This window comes from Sphaeramia orbicularis, chromosome 14 (genome assembly GCF_902148855.1).
Source record: "Sphaeramia orbicularis chromosome 14, fSphaOr1.1, whole genome shotgun sequence".
NCBI lineage: Eukaryota > Metazoa > Chordata > Actinopteri > Kurtiformes > Apogonidae > Sphaeramia > Sphaeramia orbicularis.
The window spans coordinates 8,791,055-8,813,196 of NC_043970.1; the positions used below are offsets into that span (position 1 = coordinate 8,791,055).

The 22,142-nt window shown below is 39.9% G+C and overlaps 2 protein-coding genes across 3 annotated transcripts in view; both read right to left on the minus strand.

Moving 5' to 3' along the window:
* Window positions 1–10,318, minus strand: part of c14h5orf24 (chromosome 14 C5orf24 homolog) — a 15,844-nt gene extending 5,526 nt beyond the window's left edge. The window contains exon 1 of one of the 2 annotated variants that reach the window (XM_030153812.1): window positions 10,064–10,318. The gene's annotated coding sequence lies outside the window, so the exon portion shown is untranslated. The remainder of the gene's footprint in view (window positions 1–10,063) is intronic. The other variant, XM_030153811.1, reaches the window with a different exon arrangement.
* A 334-nt stretch (window positions 10,319–10,652) lies between these two features.
* ddx46 (DEAD (Asp-Glu-Ala-Asp) box polypeptide 46) overlaps window positions 10,653–22,142 on the minus strand; it is a 33,933-nt gene continuing 22,443 nt past the window's right edge. Inside the window, exons 14-23 of the mRNA XM_030153810.1 lie at window positions 21,246–21,410; window positions 20,299–20,461; window positions 18,806–18,999; window positions 17,328–17,465; window positions 16,966–17,115; window positions 15,193–15,420; window positions 14,785–15,003; window positions 11,303–11,447; window positions 11,125–11,198; window positions 10,653–11,032 (exon numbers count right to left, since the gene is read on the minus strand). Coding sequence (XP_030009670.1) covers window positions 10,985–11,032; window positions 11,125–11,198; window positions 11,303–11,447; window positions 14,785–15,003; window positions 15,193–15,420; window positions 16,966–17,115; window positions 17,328–17,465; window positions 18,806–18,999; window positions 20,299–20,461; window positions 21,246–21,410 — 1,524 coding nt within the window. The 3' untranslated portion in view covers window positions 10,653–10,984. The remainder of the gene's footprint in view (window positions 11,033–11,124; window positions 11,199–11,302; window positions 11,448–14,784; window positions 15,004–15,192; window positions 15,421–16,965; window positions 17,116–17,327; window positions 17,466–18,805; window positions 19,000–20,298; window positions 20,462–21,245; window positions 21,411–22,142) is intronic.

Genomic DNA, 22,142 nt, shown 5'->3' on the forward strand with positions numbered 1-22,142 from the left:
GGCATGTTTGCATGTGAAATTATTTAGCAAACAACAGAATGATTGATACATACAGGTGTTGCTTCTGCAGGAGTTAAACAAAGTTTGATTCAGCCTTACTTGGAAAGTTTGCTATCTTTTCTCCTCTCAGCAACGTGCACACTTCACCCAGAGCACTGGTGCTTGGTTCTACAGTGCGTGTGGAGCGCCAAAATAAAAGCATGAGTTTCAAAATAAGAGTCCATATGTATAAATGAACTACAACTTGCTTGAAAGGCAGAACAGCATTAACGGGAGATAAAAAAAATTGTGGGCATTATTTAATGAACGCGTTAACGTGGTAATAACGCTTTAACTTGCCCAGACCTTTTATATATATATATATATATATATATATATATATATATATATATATATATATATATATAAATATGTGTGTGTGTGTGTGTGTGTGTGTGTGTGTGTGTGTAGCACATGGGTCGACCAGTTTCCGTCCTACTTATTCAATAGGGAGGGGGGTATACAAGGGGCAGGGTGGTCCGTGCTGCACGTACCTCACAATGGATACACACAAAGTGAAAGTGAAAGTCCTCTAAGTCTCCCACTGTTGTGGAGCTCATTTACCTTTTCCCTACCTCCTGAAACTTTGCAATTTATTTGAGGGGGCAGGACGTTTGTTTATGGGGGCACTGCCCCTCCCTTGAACCAGCCCTGAGGCCTATTATATATTATACATATTCATAATAAGTCCAATATGACAGTGATGATTTTTTGTAGGAAATGTATGGTGGGGTAGCAAGGATTTAACCTTACCAGTGGAAACGCTGTACAGGCAACAAAAGCTCAGTAAGGAGGAGATGCCTGAGGGGATGTCATGTAAGGACAAGCCCTTGCATGGGATGTACCACTGACAAATTGGGGAAGTGGCTGATATTAAGAAAACGTACCAGTGGCTGGAAAAGGCTGGACTGAAAGACAGCACAGAGGCACTACTCTTGGCTGCAAAAGAACAGGCCCTGAACACCAGAGGAATAGAGGTCGGGGTCTACCACACCAGACAAGACCCCAGGTGTAATCTGTGTAGAGAAGCCCCTGAGACAGTCCAGCACCTCACAGCAGGGTGCAAGATGCTGGCAGGCAAGGCATACATGGAACGACATAACCAGGTAGCAGGCATAGTGTACAGGAATATCTATACAGAGTACACTGCATGAAAAGTGGGGTTTTTGTCAGTTAACGTCCCTGTAAATTGCTGTGGAACTTCAAATTAACACCTACTAGTGGGAATTTGAAGTCAGCACAGAAAATTCTCTCTAACTGCCGTGAATTGCCGTGAATTCCCACCCTCTGGTTAGAGAGGCTTGGCAATAACCCCTCCCCAGCCCCTTGGGCTATGTGAGGTGTTCGTATGTAAATGGTCCTGCTGTGAGGTATACAAATGCAAATGGAGTCGTACATGACACAGCAGTTTACAGTGGAGGTGAACAATTCACTGACTTGAACCAGGCAGACACTGATGGATGAGCGACCAGACTGTGGACAAGAACCAGAAAAAGGCTGGAGTACAATCCAAAAATTGTGGTAAGTATATATTATTATATACTTATATATACTTATATTATATATATTATTAGTATATATTATTATTATTAATTATTACATGTGTGCTATTTGGGTGGGAATTTTATTTTAGTGCGACTTTCTTAGTTAATTGCACAGTGTATGATAGTAGATAGATAAGCTTTATTACAGACTCATGGTCCACATTAAAAAGCAAACAGATAAATACAGACACAATAAAAAAAAATAGTGTGGTTTGGCAGGCACCAGTGACATTCAAATGTAAATTAGGGTCATTCACACCTCTGTGAGCTGTTAACCCCCGCAACACGCCCCACCCCCCCTCCCCCGGTGGCTCCATTTGCGGCAGTTTCCGACATAGCTGAACTTCTCTGTAAACTCATGATAATTACCGGGAATCTTTGAAGTTGGCGGGCGTTTACGGGGTCGATAATCTGGTTTTTCATGCAGTGGTAGGGACTGGAGATCCCAGGGTCAAGATGGCAGACATCCCAGAAGGTGACAGAAAACAAACAGGCCAAGATCCTGTGGGACTTTCAAATCCAGACTGACAAGATTGTGATGGCCAGTCAGCCTGACATAGTGGTGGTGGATAAACATCAGAAGACAGTGGTAGTGACAGATGTAGCAATCCCAAGTGATAGCAACATCAGAAAGAAAGAACACGAGAAGCTTGAGAAAAGCCAAGGGCTGAAAGAGGAGATAGAGAAAATATGGGCTGTGAAGGCAACAGTGGTACCAGTAGTGATCGGGGCATTAGGGGCAGTGACCCCCGAGCTGAGAGGATGGCTCCAGCAGATACCAGGAACAACATCAGAGATCTCCGTCCAAAAGCACACAATCCTAGGAACAGCTAAAATCCTGCACAGAACCCTCAGGCTCCCAGGCCTCGAGACCCGAGTCTGAAGAAGACACCACCCAGGCGGGTGAGAAAAAGATTATGTGTATATATATATATATATATATATATATATATATATAGAGAGAGAGAGAGAGAGAGAGAGAGAGAGAGAGAGAGAGAGAGAGAGAGAGAGAGAGAGAGATAGATAGATAGATAGATAGATAGATAGATAGATAGATAGATAGATAGATAGATAGATAGATAGATATGATTGGGTACCAAGCCCCAAAGACAGACAGACTGAATGCAAGGGCAGCTGACCTGAGAGAGAGAGAGAATCATGAAGTCCTGGGGGAACTCAACTACCTCCTTGCGAAGGCTAAACAACAAAGTACCAGACCAGTCTCTACTGGAAAACTTGAACACCGCACTGCTAACTATCCCTACCAATACCATCACTGAGACCAATCGGCTGATATATGCAGCAGCAACAGTCATCCTAGAGATGTTTGGCTACAAGATGAACAGCATGAGTAGTAGCCAGAAGGAACAAATTTCCCCAATGGAGGAGAAGGCTAGAGGCAGATTGTGGCGGCATGGAGAGAAGTCAGCCTTCTAACAGAACTAAGCAGAGGTGTGAATCTAAGGAAAGAGCTGCCCCGGAAATATAACAAACTGTCCACAGCTGAGGCACTGGAGACTGCTAAGCAAAGGCTCCCAGGCCTAGCTACTAAAGAGGTATACAAGAGAAGTAGAGGCAAGGAGAATAAACAAGGTGTTCTCCACCAACCCAGCTAATGTCTACTCTCAATGGCAGGGTAACAAGGTGACAACAGACCCACCCAGGGCTGAGACTGAGCAATACTGGAAGAGTATCTGGGAGAAAGAGGCAGCACATAACACTAATGCCCAATGGCTGACAGACTTACCGGCAGAGCACAGCCAGCTTCCAGAACAAGATCCAGTAGTCATCACCCTAGCAGACTTCCGAACAAGACTGTCCAAAATGAAGAGCTAGACAGCACCGGGGCCCGACATGATTTACACCTACTGGCTTAAGAAACTGACTGCACTCCATGAACGCCTAGCAGCACAGATGAACCAGCTGCTAAAGTTGGGAAACCACCCAGAATGGCTAACCCAGGGCTGCAGAGTCCTCATAATGAAGGACCCCAGGAAGGGAACAATACCATCCAACTACGGGTCTATAACCTGCCTCAGCACCACATGGAAGCTCCTATCAGGCACCAAAGCAGCTAAGATGTGTAGGCACATGGAGCAATACATGAGCAGAGTACAGAAAGGAATAGGCAATAACACCAGAGGAGCCAAACACCAGCTACTGGTTGACAGGGCAGTTGTCCGAGACTGTAAGACGAGGAACACCAACCTGTGCACTGCCTGGATTGACAACAAGAAAGCCTATGATTCAATGTCACACACATGGATACTGGAGTGCCTAAAGCTGTATAATATCAGCAGGACACGAGTGTTCATCCAGAACTTGATGAGGCTATGGAACACAACTCTGGAGACCAACTCAAAACCAACTGCACAGGTGAGCATCAGATGCGGTATATATCAAGGAAATGCTCTGTCCCCCCTGCTGTTCTGCATAGGCCTAAACCCCCCTCAGACAGATCCTCTCAAAGAGTGGCTTTGGGTACTGGTTTCAAAGTGGAACAACCATCAGCCACCTCCTCTACATGGATGACACCAAGCTGTACGCCAAGAATGAGTGTGACATTGACTCTCTGATTCTCCTCACTCGGATCTACAGCAAAGACAGTGGGATGTCATTCGGACTAGATAAATGTGGGTGAGTGATGTTTAGAAGAGGAAAGGTGATCACAGCTGAAGGGGTTGAGCTACCTGAAGGGAACATTACAGATGTGCAGGACAGTTACAAATACCTGGGGATCCCACAGGCAAATGGTAATCATGAGGAGGCAGCTCAGAGGTCAGCCACAACCAAATACCTACAGAGGGTAAGGCAGGTCCTGAAAAGTCAGCTGAACGGCAAAAATAGGATCCAAGCCATTAACACCTATGCCCTACCAGTGATCAGATACCCCACTGGCATAATATCCTGGCCACTGGAAGAGACACAAGCCACTGATATCAAGACAAGAAAGCTCCTCACCATGCATGGAGGGTTTCACCCTAAGTCCAGCATCCTGAGGCTGTACACAAAGCGAAAAGAGGGGGGCTGAGGACTAGTAAGTGTCAGAACTACTGTCCCGGAGGAAACAGCAAACCTCCAGGAATATGTCAAGAAAATGGCCCCCAATGACCAACTGATAAGTGAATGCCTCAGGTAACAAAAGCCCAGTAAGGACGAGGAGCCCAAGGGGCTATCATGGAAAGACAAGCCCTTGCATGGCATGTACCACCGGCAAATGGAAGAAGTGGCTGATATCAAGAAAACATACCAGTGGCTGGAAAAAGCTGGACTGAAAAACAGCACAGAAACATTACTCATGTCTGCACAAGAACAAGCCCTGAACACCAGAGCAATAGAGGCCAGGGTCTACCACACCAGACAAGACCCCAGGTGTAGGTTGTGTAGAGAAGCCCCTGAGACGGTCCAGCACCTCACAGCAGGGTGTAAAATGCTGGCAGGCAAGGCATACATGGAACGGCATAACCAGGTAGCGGGCATATGCTGCGTTTCCACTACGTGGAACCGGCTCCACTCGGCTCGGCTCCACTCGGCTCAGGTACCAGGTCCTCTTCCTGGAGACCATTTCCATTACAGGGCACGACTGACTTTACAGTACCTGGACGCCATAGCAATACGGTGCATTACTTCCGTGTCGTCTGCTCAGAGAGTTGCTGATGAACTCGCTCGTTGTGTGTTGTCTCGTCAAGCTCGTGCTGAATTTTTCCATCTGAATCTCCTCAACAAACCGTGGTGTAGTTTTGCGGGCTGTCATCCTATGGATTAACCTACCGCTATATTTACTGTAAACTTCCACATCTGTTTTTTGTAAAACGGCAGGTCACAGAGATGACTCTCTGACCAATCAGTGGTCTGCAGTGCTTACATGTCACCTTTTAGTATCTGTTCCCCAGTCCTGGAACCTTGGCGGAGGTGATACCAAAAAACTAGCACTGAGTCCCATATTCCAGGTCCTTTTTTGTAATGGAAAAGCAAAAAGGCCGAGTCGAGTCAAGCTGATACCATGTAGTGGAAATGCGGCAATAGTGTACAGGAATATCTGAACCGAGTATGGACTGGAGGTCCAAGGGTCCAGATGGGAGACACCCCCGAAGGTGACAGAGAACAAACAAGTCAAGATCCTGTGGGACTTCCAGATCCAGACTGACAAGATTGTGATGGCCAGTCAGCCTGACATAGTGGTGGTGGATAAACATCAGAAGACAGTGGTAGTGATAGATGTAGCAATCCCAAGTGATAGCAACATCAGAAAGAAAGTGTCATGTCGGCTTCCAGACATTGTCTGGATTTGTCTGTCTTTTATGTTGTTTGTCATTTCCTGTTTTATTTTGTTAAGTTTCCCTCATGTGTCATGTCTGGTGTCTTTACTTCCCTTCCCTGATTGTTTCCACCTGTGCTGATTACCTGACTCCTCCCTGATTGTCTCCACCTGTGTCCAATTGTCTTCCCGCCCTCTTGTGTATTTAAACCCTGTGTCTTCCCCTGTTTCTCTGCCAGTTTGTGTTCTACACTTGTGTGCTCACTTACCAGAGGGAAGGAAGAAGACACCGCCCAGGTGGGCGAGACGAAGATATACATATATATATATATATATATATATATATATATATATATATATATATATACATATATATATATATATATATATATATATATATATATATATATATATATATATATATATATATGTATATATATATATATATATATATGTGTGTGTGTGTATATGTGTATATATATGTGTGTGTGTGTGTGTGTGTATATATATATATATATATATATATATATATATATATATACACACACACACACACACACACACAGAGGGTGGGGAAGCAAAATTTACAATATTTTGAGGCAGGGATTGAAAGACAGTGTATGACCAATTAGTTTATTGAAAGTCATGAGAATTTATTTGCCACAAGAAAATGTACATAATAGAAAATGTTTTTATTCTATGTGTCCTCCTTCTTTCTCAATAACTGCCTTCACACACTTCCTGAAACTTGCGCAAGTGTTCCTCAAATATTCGGGTGACAACTTCTCCCATTCTTCTTTAATAATATCTTCCAGACTTTCTCGTAATAGTTTTGCTCATAGTCATTCTCTTCTTTACATTATAAACAGTCTTTATGGACACTCCAACTATTTTTGAAATCTCCTTTGGTGTGACGAGTGCATTCAGCAAATCACACACTCTGACGTTTGCTTTCCTGATTACTCATATGGGTAAAAGCTTCTGAAAAGGTATGGATAATAGTGTTAGGTATGATTATGACATCAATATGTTTGGTTTCACAACAATTGACGTAGTGCCTGCTGAGAAAAAACAACTAAATGTTCATTGTAAATTTTGCTTCCCCACCCTGTATATATATTTATATATCTATATATATCTATATATATATATCTATATATCTATATCTATATATATATATCTATATCTATCTATCTATCTATCTCTATATATCTATATATATATATATATATATATATATATATATATATATATATATATATATATATATATATGTATAAACTTAAAAAGTAAAAGTACAATTTTGTTAAGGCTTTAAGTTATGTTTAGCTAACTTATTAACTTAGTTGATTCCAGGTATGCTGCTAGGTGTGATTAACCTGAATCTGATTTTCAGAGTTTCTGTTTAATGAATTAACCAGGCTTATTTCCTAACAGACAGCTCTGCTTTTATTTATGCGAAGTTACTATTACTATTATACTTTGTTTATTTGTTTATGGGAAGTCTAACTATTTAGACTTACAAAGTATTTTGTTGTAGAAATGTTTCAGGAAGTGTACTTAGACATAACCTATCCTGTTAGCCTAGCTGATGTGCCAAATTATCATGGGATAGCTCTGGATATGAGTGAAATTATTTAAGTTAGAGATGTGGTTTAAATTTTTGTTTGTTTATGTAGAATATTTTATGTGGTTAAATGACAAAGAGATTTGTGTGCCAACCTAGACAATGAAACATGAAGAGAGCTAAGAAAGGTTGAAATACGGGTTTTTATATGAGATAAGGAGACAAGCTCACTTAAATGGACATTTTTGTTTGAATTTAAAGAACTGTAGAAAATCTACAAAAGTATCAAACCTTTTTTTTTTTTGGATGAAAAAGACTGAAAATTGTGGTGTGGATTTATTTTAGGTTTTATGTTCAACAGTTGATATTATACTCTTGGCAAACAACTATATGCGTTGCTCTTTAGCAACTACCTGAAATTGCTTTGAGGTATTTTAACATAACATTTACTAGTTAACCACGCAGACAATGTTTTAGTAAATTAGCAGTATTAGCTTGGTGAGTTTCAACCCCTCTTGTTAACCCATAAACCCAGGACAGACCCAGATCAACAGAAATCCCAATCTCGGGGCTTCAAAACCTTACTCCACAAATTACTGGGAGACATCACAGCTATGTCCACTTGTGTTAAAGTTATTTTTGACAAACAAAAACCATCACATTATGACTTTTCATATTACCATCGCGTTAACCACTACAGTGAATTCACAAAGCTTCTGATTGTTTTTATAGAAAGACAAGACTTTTTGCTATTTTTAAGGTATTTCCAATATCAATAATGCTATATGTGACATTGTATAAATTTTCCTGACGGGACAATCACACATTGCATTGTGTGTCGTATCTTGTCCTATCATATTGCATCACATATTACATTGCACCCTGTTAACTTAAGTAGGGCTGCCATAGATGATTATTTCTATTATCAGACAATACACTGTACATCACATCTACTGCACATGTAAAGAATAGGCCAGACTACTTAATTTAAATTCAACCATCAATCCCAACCCAGATATATACATTTTACCAGAAGATACAACAAAGGCAAGGCCTTTATATTTGTTTGACATTCGACAAATTTTATTCTACACAGGACTCCAAGAGTATACAGAGTATACAGACTGCCAAAGCCTCACATTACTGATATTCAAACAAAAACTTTTTCTCACTATAAATATATATATATATATATATATATATATATATATATATATATATATATATATATATATATATATATATATATATATAAGGGTTTACCCCAACCATTAGGCTTAGATATATAGACATAGACTTAGATGAAGCTTCACCTGTGCCAAATAAATGTCAGCTCAATATGAGGAGCATCTAAGCCCAATGACTTTTACCCAACCCAATGGCAGTTTGTTTATGGTTTACTTTGTGTCTGCTCAGCCTTTTCCAATTTGTTGTACACAGTTGTTATGTGCAAGGAACAAGCAAGTTAGGGGTCTTAACCTTTAAATCTCAAACAAAGTTCTGAGTTTGTGTGGTGAAAATCAAGTTATGTCTAGTTACTACAAAACCCGAGCAAGAAACATCAAGTCATTGGTCAGGTAAAGACAGTGACAGGTCAAATCATGCAAACCTCTGATGATCTGTGATTCAGAATTATGTCTGTTTATGTATTTATTATTTAAAATGCTTTTGCTGCGTAACCAAATGTAGAAAAATAATAAACCCCAGAGATAACATAGGCCTTCTGAAAACCTACTGGAGAAACGTTGTACATGTATTAATGGAGTTGTCCTTGGCCCATGCCCTACCCTTTACGCCAAGTTTAATGAAAATCCATGCAGTCATTTTCCAAGTTGTGCTCCTGGACGACAAACTCATTTTGCAGATGGTGGCACATGCATGTTATTTGACTGTTTCCAGTCTCTGCTATTGTCTGCTTCTCTAAATTTGATGTTAATACTTCTGCCCTATTTCTTGAGCGAGACTTTGAATGCAGGGATCCTTGTTCTTACGACAGAGTATTTTTACACTGCAGTATTGATACTTTTACATAAAATAAAGCATGTGAGTACTTCTTCCACCCCTGGATATGAACACTAGTATGTGGTTCTCCATCACATGTCTACATCATGTAAAATCGTGGTTAAAATGCAGAGACATTAGCCTTTAAAGCATTTCCCTAAGGGGACAATGAGTGCATGGTGTACTGTGTAGTAGTATCTCCTCTCCGATTCGAAGACAATAGTAAAGTAAATATACACAGACTGCAGCTCAATCCTCATGACCACTGAGACAATGAAGAGTGAGGTGAACTGCTATTCATCTGTTCTGCAGAGGACACAGGATGCTAAGGAGGAGGTGTGGACTTTACTATCACATAGGCTACACACTGGAGTAATTTTCATTCACAAAAAATATGCACATGCATTGTGCATCTTTGCATCCAGACGAAAACCCACATCTCACTGTCACTTTACCCCCCTTCTGTTCAACACAAATGGCCGGATTTAACGTCAGCCAGGCTCTCTATAAACCCTCGTCTCGACCTGAATAACGGTATGTAGCAAAAGGGGATAAATCGTCATATTAGGGCATTAAAGTGCACGTATACTCGACCCCAGTCCGTACAATGGATCAAAACACTCCGTTGGATCATTAACATTAGCATTACTGTACCTCGATTGTTCGCAGATCTAGGAGTAGAAAGGGTTAAGGAGAAAAATGATCTTTCATCCCTCAAAACGTGAGGCGATCCATTTTCCCAAATGTTTTTCCACCACAGGACCTAGGCTGGCTACGCGTGGATCCCACACATTGGACCGTGGCTGTGTGGATGCTGACAAAAAACGCCAGATGCTTCAGATAGGGAGGATTTTTATTTCCAGGCTCCAGAGGTTTGGATTAGAAACGCAGCCATTTTCCATTAAATATTAATAAGACAGGAGCGCAGACAGAGCATGCGCACAGCGGCAAATAGGGACGTCAAGAGATTTTATTCTTTCTCTCCCTGAACCATTTCTACATCCAAACGACGCTTCCACTTTATCTCCAACAAACGAATAGTTTTTAATTCGAACCTTCAAAGACCTGCTGAATTGGCCCAATATGATACCAAGATACAGTTTAATGCTCAACAGACAGCTCCCTCCACTACTGATAAATAATAAACAAACGTAAGTCTATTTAATTATTTAAAGAGCCGCTAGTACACCGAATCTACCAGATTTTATAATCCACGTTGATGCAAAAAGCAGTACACATTATGTCCTTAGGAACACATTGGTTTATTGTGAGGGAGTACAAACATGTTTTACTGAACATTTCTTGGTAAAGATTCAAAATACAACAGGATGAAATTTGACCAAAGAAGAAAACATTATTGCAGAGAGTTTATTGTAAAATAATGAGAATCCGTGACACTGGGCAAAACACTTAGGGTATTTCTGTATAAAAATCAACTCAAGTGATGTACAGAACAAACTAAGGAAAAGGAAAACAATATGCTGTAATCAAAGGAAACGTCTTTGAAAATAGAGACTAAAATCTTCTTCAACTGTAGCAGTGTAGAGACTCCACACAGCAGCCTCAGTTCATCCTTTACAATACTTTGTACCGCCCTTTGCTGGTTGGTTGGTAGGAATTTTGCTGCAGAGAGAATGAACAAAAAAGGTAGTTGGTGACATGTTTCATATTTTACATTTCCAACAGAAGTAGACACTGATGAACAGAATACTTACTAATCTAATGAGCTCCTCCTTGATAAGCCGTGTAATCTCTGTTTTAGCTTTCTGCACAGCCAGTTCATTTGCACCTAAAAATATACAAAAATAAAATAAGAATATGAAAAATTTATGAGGGGAGGGGCTCCCACGTTCCAGTATTAGTAATTCTGATATGAATTTCCCTTAAACATACTTTCAATAGCCAGGTAGATCTTGCGTTCTCCTTCTTTAGGCTCTTTGCCTGGAGGGAAATATGTCCCTCTAATGGTGATGGCAGCTTCTGAGTACTCGCCAATTCTCTGCAGAGCCTCTTTCGATGTGACCTTCCATCTGGCAGTCTGAGTAAGGAAAAACAATAAATTACATGTTCAGTTGGTTTCAGGATAATTATACTTCCCTAACTGCACAAAAGATTACAAAGCAATTTACACTCACATGTCCATAGTCAAGGCCTACAGACACAGGAGGAAACCTAAACCATCTTTTCCTAAACCCAACCAAGTCATTTTGGTGCCTCAATCTATCATCTGTGACTGAAAAGCATACACAAGTATAGATCCCTGGTTAAAGCCCTGGACCAGATCCATTCACTTATGACCTTTTCATATAAGGAAAAACATGACCAAATACCACTCTGTAAGATGATGTGGATTTCTGAGATTTAAAAATGCAGATGTGACAGGAATTTAGTTATCATTTTTAGAATTGGAGTCTTTTTTTTTTTTCTTTTGTCCTGAGCACTTCTAAAGGCAAGTTCCACATGTTCAAGCTTAACTCCCACTACCACATTTTTACTTATATTCTGATAAATCTGCTAAAAAATAGACTAGTCTGCGTTTGTGTTCTTTTTTATGTATGGAATGAAAGTGTCAAGAGACATTGAGTAGTAGAAAGTATCATGGAAACCATTAATGTTATAGTGACTACATTTTTAGTCCAACTAAGACTAAGCTGGACTATTGGTATCAGTTGGCGCCCCGCCCATCCGTAAACAATTTTTCAAGAATCTTCTTCTCCAAAACCGTCAGTCAGAATGACTTGATATTTGTTGTGGACCATCACTGGGGTAAAGTCTACCAAGTTTGTTCAGAGAATAGGGAAATACTGATTTTGGATTTTTTTTTAAAATACATTTTTTAAAATGTTTAAACCCCCATTGGTTTATAATTGGACACATTTCAAAGTGCCATAACTTGAAAGTAGTTGAAGCTATTGATATAATTACTATTGACAATAGATAGGAAGTCACATATGGGCTTTCATTTGGTGCCATGACCTTTGACCTTGAGTGACACTGAAAGGTCAAACCCAAGGTCATCCATGTCCAGACCTCTAGGAACTTCTCCAAAACCATCTGCCAGAATCAACTGAAATTCATAGCAGAGGTTCCTTGGGGCAAGGTCTACCAAGTTTGTTAAAAAAACTGAGAAATATTGATTTTTGAATTTGTTAATGGATTTTAGAAATTCTAAAAATCTCCATTGGTTTATAATGGGACACATTTGAAAGTGCTATAACTTTAAAGTAGTTGACGATATTGATATAATTACTATTGGCAACAGATAGGAAGTCACATATGGGCTTTCACTTGGAGCCATGACCTTTGACCTTGAGTGACCTCGAAATGTCAAACAAATGCTAATTAATGTCTTTAAATATGCCACTGGACTACAGGACCCTTGGTCCTATTTTTAGATCTTTTACATCACTCCTTTAAGAAAAAAAAACAAGTGAAAAAGTAATCAGAGTTTATCAATGCTCCTGTCCCGCCACACAACACTTTGCCCCTCCTACTCATTGATACCCCACCTCGTCAAGGATTCATTTTGAATTTTAAATTAAAGATAATTACATCAAACTAAATTACTGCCTTTTTTGGGTAGTTCAGTCAAACCAGGACAAATTCTTCTTCTTCTTATTATTATTATTCTTGTTATTCTGCCCAAGTCTTAACTTCGAATGTGATCGCATTTTGCCAAATGAGTGAATAGTCTTCAAGAAATTGGTTGAACAGATCGATGGAATTTGTTTGACAATGCACATCTTAGTATTGTGTTGGAAAAGAAGTGATAAACACACTACTGATAGGCTGCGTGTTGTGTTTCCATCAAAGCCAACAGAGCTGATAAATACCAGACACCCCTGCAGTCATTTGACTACAGACTGAACGAGGATTGTACACTTTTACACTGGAGACAAAAACCAGATGGTCGTGGCTCTTCTCTCCAATGTGAAAACAGGTATTATATAATATTTTAAACTAGGGCTGCAGCTATCGAATATTTTCATATTTGAGTATTCTACTGAAAATTCCTTCGATTAATCAAGTAATCGGATTAAATTTATTTTTGCTTGGTTAAAGAGCAATTATAAATACACAAGAGGAAATAAGGTATTTCACTTAATAATGAAGGACCAATTGGTTTCCTTTTTTTTGATAATTAACAGTTTTATTTGTTACATTCATATTGTGCATACTCAACAAAATGTATTTTCTTGACTAGAAACATTTCCAGAGAGGCAATTGCAAATACAAATAAAAATAAATAAAATTTAATTACTTTCAACTTAGTATTTCTTGTAAGTATCAAAAATATAAGGTAGTAACATATTAAAAAAGGCATAAACATTGCCTTTTTGATGTGCAACTGAACTCTGGCACCTCTAAGTTTCAGAATTTACAATTTAGACATCACAGGAATGTGTTGGCATGTAAGAGAAAGAACATTTGAATGGGAACTTGGAACGAGTCCAGGCATGAACAGTTTCACACATTTCTGCTATATTCAGGAGAATCAAGGTAACGCCCCACCACCACCACCACCACCTTATCTGTCTGTCTCATAACCTATTAACCACCCCCCCCCCCCCCACTTCATTTTAGCAGTACTTGGATTTTGCCAAAATTCGGCTGTGACAAGGTAAGAGAAAACTTTCACCAACCAGTGTACCATTTTGGCTGTGCTTTTGGGAAATTAACCGTGCAAATCACGGGTGCACAGATACAAATCTAGCTTGTCACAGTCGTAATAAACTAGCCACACATCCAACAGTAGCCATAATGAACACAAACCTAGCCCTTCGCAGGGCTAAAGTTACGTTAGTTAGGTACATTAATGTTAATCTCATGGATTTGCGCTACATTAATTTTATTTTATCTGGGGTCCTCTGCTCCATTCTGGGTGTCTTATGAGTAGATGCTACATCGCAGATGTGCTGTTGTTTTATGGAAGGACCGTGTTACAACGGACACATGTCATGGTGTTTACCTTGCTGTTCAGTTTGAAATGCTTCCACACTTCCGACATTTTCTGTCTTTTTTATTGTCTTTTTTTGTCTTTCGTCATCATTGTTGTATTTACTCGTCTCTTCCATCTTCCCGCTGCTTCATCCAAACACTTCCGTGTCCTGTGTCATCTTCCTTTGCGTGAGTAACGTAAACGTGTTGTGACACATGAAATAGTTCGTGCGAAATGCCGTGCTTTGAGCTTTATAATTAAATAAATGATTCCTCGAGGCAGAGAAAATTCCTCAATCATTTTTTGTAATCGAGGTACTCGAATAACTCGAGGAATTGTTTCACCCGTACTTTAAACCATACAACACACACACTTCACAGGAAAACTCTCAAACTAAAACCAAAGACTAAATGACTGACTTGGCCATAGTGCTGACCTGTGGGAAGTCGTTGATTTCCAGCTCCTCTTCATATCTCTTGACGGTCTCAGCCTGTTCGGCTGCCTGCCGCTCCTCCTCCAACTTCTCCACAGGAGTGTAGTTCAGCTTGGCGTTGATCTTCTCAGCCAGTTGTTCTGCGATGGTCTTGGCTGATACAGAGGGGGTCATGATGGTGCCACCTCGCAGGATGGCGTTGGTGGCCTGCTGCATCACGTCCTAAGAAAACAAACATAACTTGGTGCATGTTGGCTACTTATAAAATAATAAAAAGTACAAAAACAAAATCCATGAAACGTAGCTAATGAAGAAAGGCATGAAGTGTCTATTTATTCATAATACAGGGCATACTATACATAACCCTCATTAGGTAATAGGAAATCCTTTAAAAACATTCTGTCATCATACCTGAGCCTCGGCGCCCAGGTTCTTCTGTGCGTTGATTTTGAGTGCTAGCCTTTTGGCCATCTCTAGTTTCTGGATGTTCCCAGCAGAGGTGGGTCCGAGGCCGGGCAGTCCTCCAGTGGCAGCTGCTGTGGTGGGAACTGCACCAGCTGGACCTGCAGCTGCCCCAGGAGCAGACAGATCTTTCACCCTCTTCTTAGAGTTGAACATGCTTTCGATTTGCTCCTCAATCTAAGGATGGAACATAGAATATGATGATTAATTATGGATTTTTGAATTGATTCATGTGATTCTAAGTAAGATTCTGACCCACTTTCATGTATTTTTACATCGGATATATGGTTTTGAATGGTGTCATGCTACATTATCCCTAAGTGCAATTAACAGTCAATACTCTAATGTATAAATTGTGTGTTTTTTAATTACCTCCGCCAAGGAGGTTATGTTTTTGCCTGGGTTTGTTTGTTTGTCTGTTTGTTTGTTTGTCTGTCCGTTAGTGTGCAACATAACTCAAAAAGTTATGGACAGATTTGGATGAAATTTTCAGGGTTTGTTGGAAATGGGATAAGGAAGAAATGATTAAATTTTGGTGGTGATCGGGGGTGGGGGGGCCATGGGGGGGGGGGCACTGATCGTTAGTGTGCACCATAACTCAAAAAGTTATGGACAGATTTGGATGAAATTTTCAGGGTTTGTTGGAAATGGGATAAGGAAGAAATGATAAAATTTTGGTGGTGATCGGGGGTGGGGGGGCCCACGGGGGGGGGCCACTGATCGTTAGTGTGCAACATAACTCAAAAAGTTATGGACAGAGTTGGATGAAATTTTCAGGGTTTGTTGGAAATGGGATAAGGAAGAAATGATTAAATTTTGGTGGTGATCGGGGGTGGGGGGCCCCACGGGGGGGGCCACTGATCAGCCTTGGCGGAGGTCTGCGCTCTCCGAGTGCTTCTAGTTTAATTTTATTCTCTTCTAATAAAATTCTAATAAAGGATGTAATGACAACAAAGTACTTGTAGTAAGCACTTGGAATACAGTTGTTTAAAAGGTGTAATTTATATTTTAAAATATAATTAGTCCAGTCAGACATGAAGAAGTAAATATGAGGCTTAAAGGTGCGGGAGACTTTTGTGACCAATTTTTCATCAAATCTGTAAAACCTCAGTCATAGCCTAAGTATCACAAATCAGTAAGTCTTTCTGTGATTAGTCACCTGAATCTCTTGCATTTCGGTGAACAATTTCGAAGTGCCATCCATCATAAACAAACCATGTGTTTACATTCAGAGCCGGGAGGTAACTCGGGCATCTTCAGAATTTTGTCGCAATGTGCACTGTGGGAAACGGAGGTTCGCGCGGCAGTACAATCATATGATTTTATATGGATGAAACAAACATGACGCAGAAATGTCTGAAATGTGGAAACGGCTGGAGGAATATGCATAGAGGGAAGGGAGCTCCTGCCGTTTCCGCGTCATGTCTGTAGCAGCTGCCGCTGTCAGGTGGCTGCGCAAGCCTCCGTTTCCCACAATGCATGTCGCGACAAAATTCCAAAGATGCCTGAGTTACCTCCCGGCTCTGAATGTAAACACATGGTTTGTTTATGGTGGATGGCACTTCGAAATTGTTCACCGAAATGCAAGAGATTCAGGTGAGTAATCACAGAAAGACTTACAGATTTGTGATACTTAGGCTATGACTGAGGTTTTACAGATTTGATGAAAAATTGGTCATGAAAGTCTCCTGCACCTTTAAACAGTGAAATTTTTCAACTTACATCCAAGGCTCCATCCTCATCATCAGAGTCCTGAAGTCCAAGAGCAGCTTTCTGCAACTTCTTCCTCTCATTAGCCAGCGCGTGTTCTGTCTCATCAAACTTGAAGCCTTTCCCTGAGAAGCCGCTGCTGCTCTTTATGGTCTTACCCTCCTGTATAGAAAAGGAGTGGATAAAACAAATCTGTTGTCACACAGGTTTGTTTCCAAGTTGTACAAGAGTTTTCTCCATCACATATTCGGTCTGCTTTCTTTGTAAGACCACAAACTGAGTCTTAACACAAGCAGGTATAGACTGAATGAATTAATAGCTAAAAGTTTGCTGCTCTATTACATGTTGTGCAGCTTAGTGCAACTCTGTCCTACCGCTTTCTGTTGGTCTTTGAAGGAACCCCAAAGCTGCTCTAGTTCAGAGGGGACAGGAGAGCCAGACAGCTCTAAGGCTTTGATGATGTCTCCAGCATAGCGAACCTGGTCCTCTGTGATGAAGGTGTAGGCATAGCCCTGGAAATAAAAAGATGAGGTTCAGAGGGGAGAGCAGTAGAATACAGGGTGGCTACAAAGTGTCTTTATAATCTTAAAAAAAAAATTGTTGCAAAAGCAATTTATGAGATATGCTAATCACAGCGTTTCCTGTGGAATTCATCTGTTGGTGTGGCGGTGTGTAATGGGGGGGCACGTGTGTGCATTTTGTTTAGCAGAGTGGGGGTACTTGGATGCACACGCATGCGTCTCCCCAGGCGGACTTTGCGTGTGCGTTTCGGTCGTTAACTACGTGCATGCGTTGGTTTCCGTCGTACTTATAGTACTATGGGGGCACGGGGCGGTGCAGTTGTGCCCCCTGCAGAAGTGAAATTTTATACTCATTTATCTTTTCCCTACCTCCTGAAGCTTTGCAAACTTTCATTTGAGGGGGCAGGACGTTTATCCTGGCCTGTTATACATTATCCATATGTATAATAAGTCTAATGCGACGGTGATGATTTTTTTTGTATGAAATGTATGGTGTGGCGGCAAGGATTTTGCCGTGGCGAAAACCTTACCAGCAGAAACACTGAATCAGATTTGATCTATGTACCCCTGGATTTCTTTCTATGTGGTTATGTTAAAGTTATCATGTATCGAACAAAGACACTGGACATCAACGACCTGAAGTAAAAGATCACTTACGCCACTGATACTATTGATGAGGCTGTGCTGTAGCCAACGCGGTGAGAAATCCAGTACCATCTTGATGTGCTTAGTGCAACTAATGGTGCCCATATAGATGTGTATTGAACCAGGCAAAAAAACTTCAATATCTACTTTTCATTTTGTAAAAATTTCCACAGATTTTTCAAGTCATTTGCTTTAGTAATAAATTGTTAAATTGTAAAGAGACTTTATTGTGAATTTAATAAAGTCTTAAGTATGTCTTCTTTCATGAAGTTGAGTAACTTTAGCTAAATTGTGTGTGTCCTATTTCCTGGAAGGGCTACCAATAGGTCACAGCAACCTGGCAAGTCAACAGAACTGTGGAAAGCTTGGTTTGTGAGAGTCAAAAAGACCAGAGGTTTTCACAGGCACATTTCCAAACCATTCTAAGAGGATCATTAGTAACATAACATTATGTTTGGCTAAAGAGTCTATCACATACGCATGTTTGGCTAAAGAGTCTATCACATACGCATCAGATGGTTGATTCCTTTTATGGTAATAATGACGTCAGATCACCCCTGTATAAAACCACTGTCGAATAAAGAATGGGGGAGATTCCCTGAGACCAACCCAAAGTCATGGTTATTTTAGCCACAACAACATCATGGACACCCTGATATTGTGCTTGGGTAATGCTAGCTTCTGACCTTGTTGCCAGCTCTGCCTGTGCGTCCGGCCCTGTGGACGTAATCCTCATAGTGGTTTGGACAGCTGTAGTTGACCACCAGGATTAGCTGTTTGACATCCAGGCCTCTGGCAGCTACTGAGGTGGCCACCATCAGACGGCACGCCCCATTTTTAAAGTCATTGATGATGCTGTCTCTGTCGTACTGGTCAATACCTGAAAGAAGACCAGTACAGAATGTTAAAAAAAAAAAACTAAATAACTAGACTAAACATGTTCAGGGGCTTTAATGACAGCTCATGCAAGGACAAACTGTTGTTACAGTACTGTCCTAGGCTACCATTGGATCTATCTTTTGGTGAAGTTATATAAGCATTTCTTAGGAAATGTGTGTGTTTAACAGCATTAAAAACACACATTTCAGAAAAGGGATGAATATTAAAGGACAGAGACGAAATAAGCAGCCAAAGTCTCAAGACAGTTGGTCCAAGAGAGTTCAACGTGCAAATTCAGACTAAATACTGACTTTTGCCTGTAGACACCATTTAGTTTGCATATAAGTCTTATATTGTTGTACCTTAAAGATACAGGCGAAGTACCCAGAGCTTGCATACTGTAGCATTTACTCAACAACAACAACAAAAAAAAAAAACAGTATGCAATTCATATACAGTAGGTTTCATACTATGGTTTTGGACAAATTAAAAAAGTCTAGCATACTATTTAACCCAACTAATGAGCATGTTTTTATACAATTTCAGAAACCACCATAAATGTACGTAAACATTTGCCAACACTTGTCAGGTAACAGTTTCCATGGTGATTGTATAAGCCAGATGTAGTGAGACTATGTAGTATTAAACGTAAGTAAATTAGGGGAATTTCCACATACTGTAATGTACACCATCCTATGAAGTTGCATGTAGTGTGCAGACTGACTCTGAACACAGCCTCAGTATTCGATGTTAATGTTTCTGTGTTACTAATGTTAATATACTGTAGAAATTATAGATTTCATTTCCCCATTGTCAGGGCAGGAAGATGAATAAATCTCCATGATCCCGATTTTACTTCTATACTACACATTCTCTGCAAAATATCTACGGTATTAAATCTTCCTGTTGCAGTGTTCTCATACACTTTAAAGATTTTAAATTATTTTTCAGGTTAGGTTGTTTCCTTTTTTATTCTAATTCAAGTCTTTTAGTCACCATCAGAAATGTTTTACAGTATTTCTCACGCTTACATAGCATGGTTACTTTTTTCCCCATCATCACATTAGATATGTTCAATTAATGAACCAAAAAAATATGTATATGGAAATGTATGCATCATGAATTGAAATCAAACTACATAGGTGTATGATTTCCACAGCTACTTAGATAATTCCAGACACACAAATACACATCTTTCATATTTTTTTAAGTTTTAGTAGTTGTACTGCAATATCAACATATTAAATAATTGTAAAAGCAATATTAATAGCAATATTAAGAACCCATTAATCATGTGTACCTCCGTGTAGGGACATGCAGGGGTACGAGGCTTTCATCAGGTCTTTGAGCAGCCCGTCTGCATGCTCCTGTTTGTCCACAAAGATGATAACAGAGCCCTTCTCCTGGTAGTGTCCCAAAATCTCCAGTAGTTTCAGGAATTTCTTATCTTCCTCAATGACCAGCTACAGAAATAAATGGGAAAATTAGAAAACATGGATAACATAAGGTATGGGCCATCTATTTTGGAATTAAAAAACAAGGTCATTTACACTGAGCAAAAATATAAATGCCCCATGTGGCACTTTTAGTGACAGATTTTTTAATAGCATTAGGTGTTGCACAATATATTAAATCACACACAATTTATTTTATTGACCAATGTGGTACAGATTACTGTCCATTAGAACACGATGGGTGATGTCTGGCATTCAGGGACATTCATGTGGACACGGTGGGAGCTGGATGAAAGAAATCACCACTCAATATCTTGTGTCCACCATTGGCTTCCAGTAAAGTGACACATCAACTTCTCATCGAGTTGACAAGGTTGTTAATTGTAGCCTGTGGAATGTTATTCCACTCATCCTTGCATCGTCTCATACCAATTTCACATTCCCGCATGATTTGCAACATCCGTGTCATATTGACATCTGATGAAATGTGACATCTGACGTATATTGTTCCCAGTATAGGGAGTGTCTGAGTGCTGTTAAAGCTGTTTGAGCATCGTCTGGACATGTCACACCTGTGTTGTGGGTGGAGTCACTGAGCAAGTGCTCACTTGCAGAGATGGACACAACATTTGTTTACAAATCAAGAGAATGAACCATGTTTTACAATTATAAGACATCATGAGCTCATTTTGGGCCATGCATCTCATGTTAAAAAAATACTCAGTGTAGATTCTGGATCTCGAACACTGGGTAAACAAAAATGTTGCATATATATGAAACATAGATGACTTACCACATGTTGTTCCACATCAGAGCAGACCACGCTGCGGCCTCCCACTTGGACCTCAATGGGTTTGGACAGGATCCTACGTGCAAGGGCCTCCATAGCTCTAGGGAAGGTAGCTGAAAACATGACTGTCTGACGATCTGGACGTACATTGTCCACAATACGCATTACCTTTTAGAAGAGCCGGAAAAAACCTGGAGGTTAGTCAACTTTATATTCTCATTCACTTTCATCCTACTGCTATAGAGGCTTTCAACCTTAACCCTTAGATGCATGAGTGACCGCACCCATCACTCTTCCAGAAGTGGGTCAAAAATGACCTGTTAAAATCATTGTATTTTAATGGCACTTTTGTCGTTTTGTAATGTTAAAAATATAACATCATTTGTATTATATTTTGGTCAACAAAAGAATGATTTTGTGTTTGACGCTTGCAGGTGTAGGTGCAAACCATCTGGTCCATGGTGTGGGTACAGCTCCTTTGGTTTTGCTGTAGAATGTACAATGAATCAAAGGTTCAGATGATATTTGAAAATGAATGTGGGTCATTTTTGACCCACTTATGGAAGCTTGGGGTAGTAATACAAAAACTACAATTTCATAAAATCTATAAAAGGTAAGTTAAAAATTTTACTGGCATGATGTTGAAAACATGTTTTTTGAGGAATACCTGGGATATGAAATAATAACCTTTCATCACATAGATATTAAAAAACAACAACCTCACCGGGTCATTTTTGACCAACTTATGCATCAAAGTGTTAATATTATTAGACAGATGAGTTTTATAAAAATCCACCCCTCATATTGTTTTAATGAACAAGGAATTTGCTTTAGAAACCAGAACCTTCTTTCATAACCAGGCTGTAAGCATTTTTATTTCTGGTGTGGAGGTAGATATTT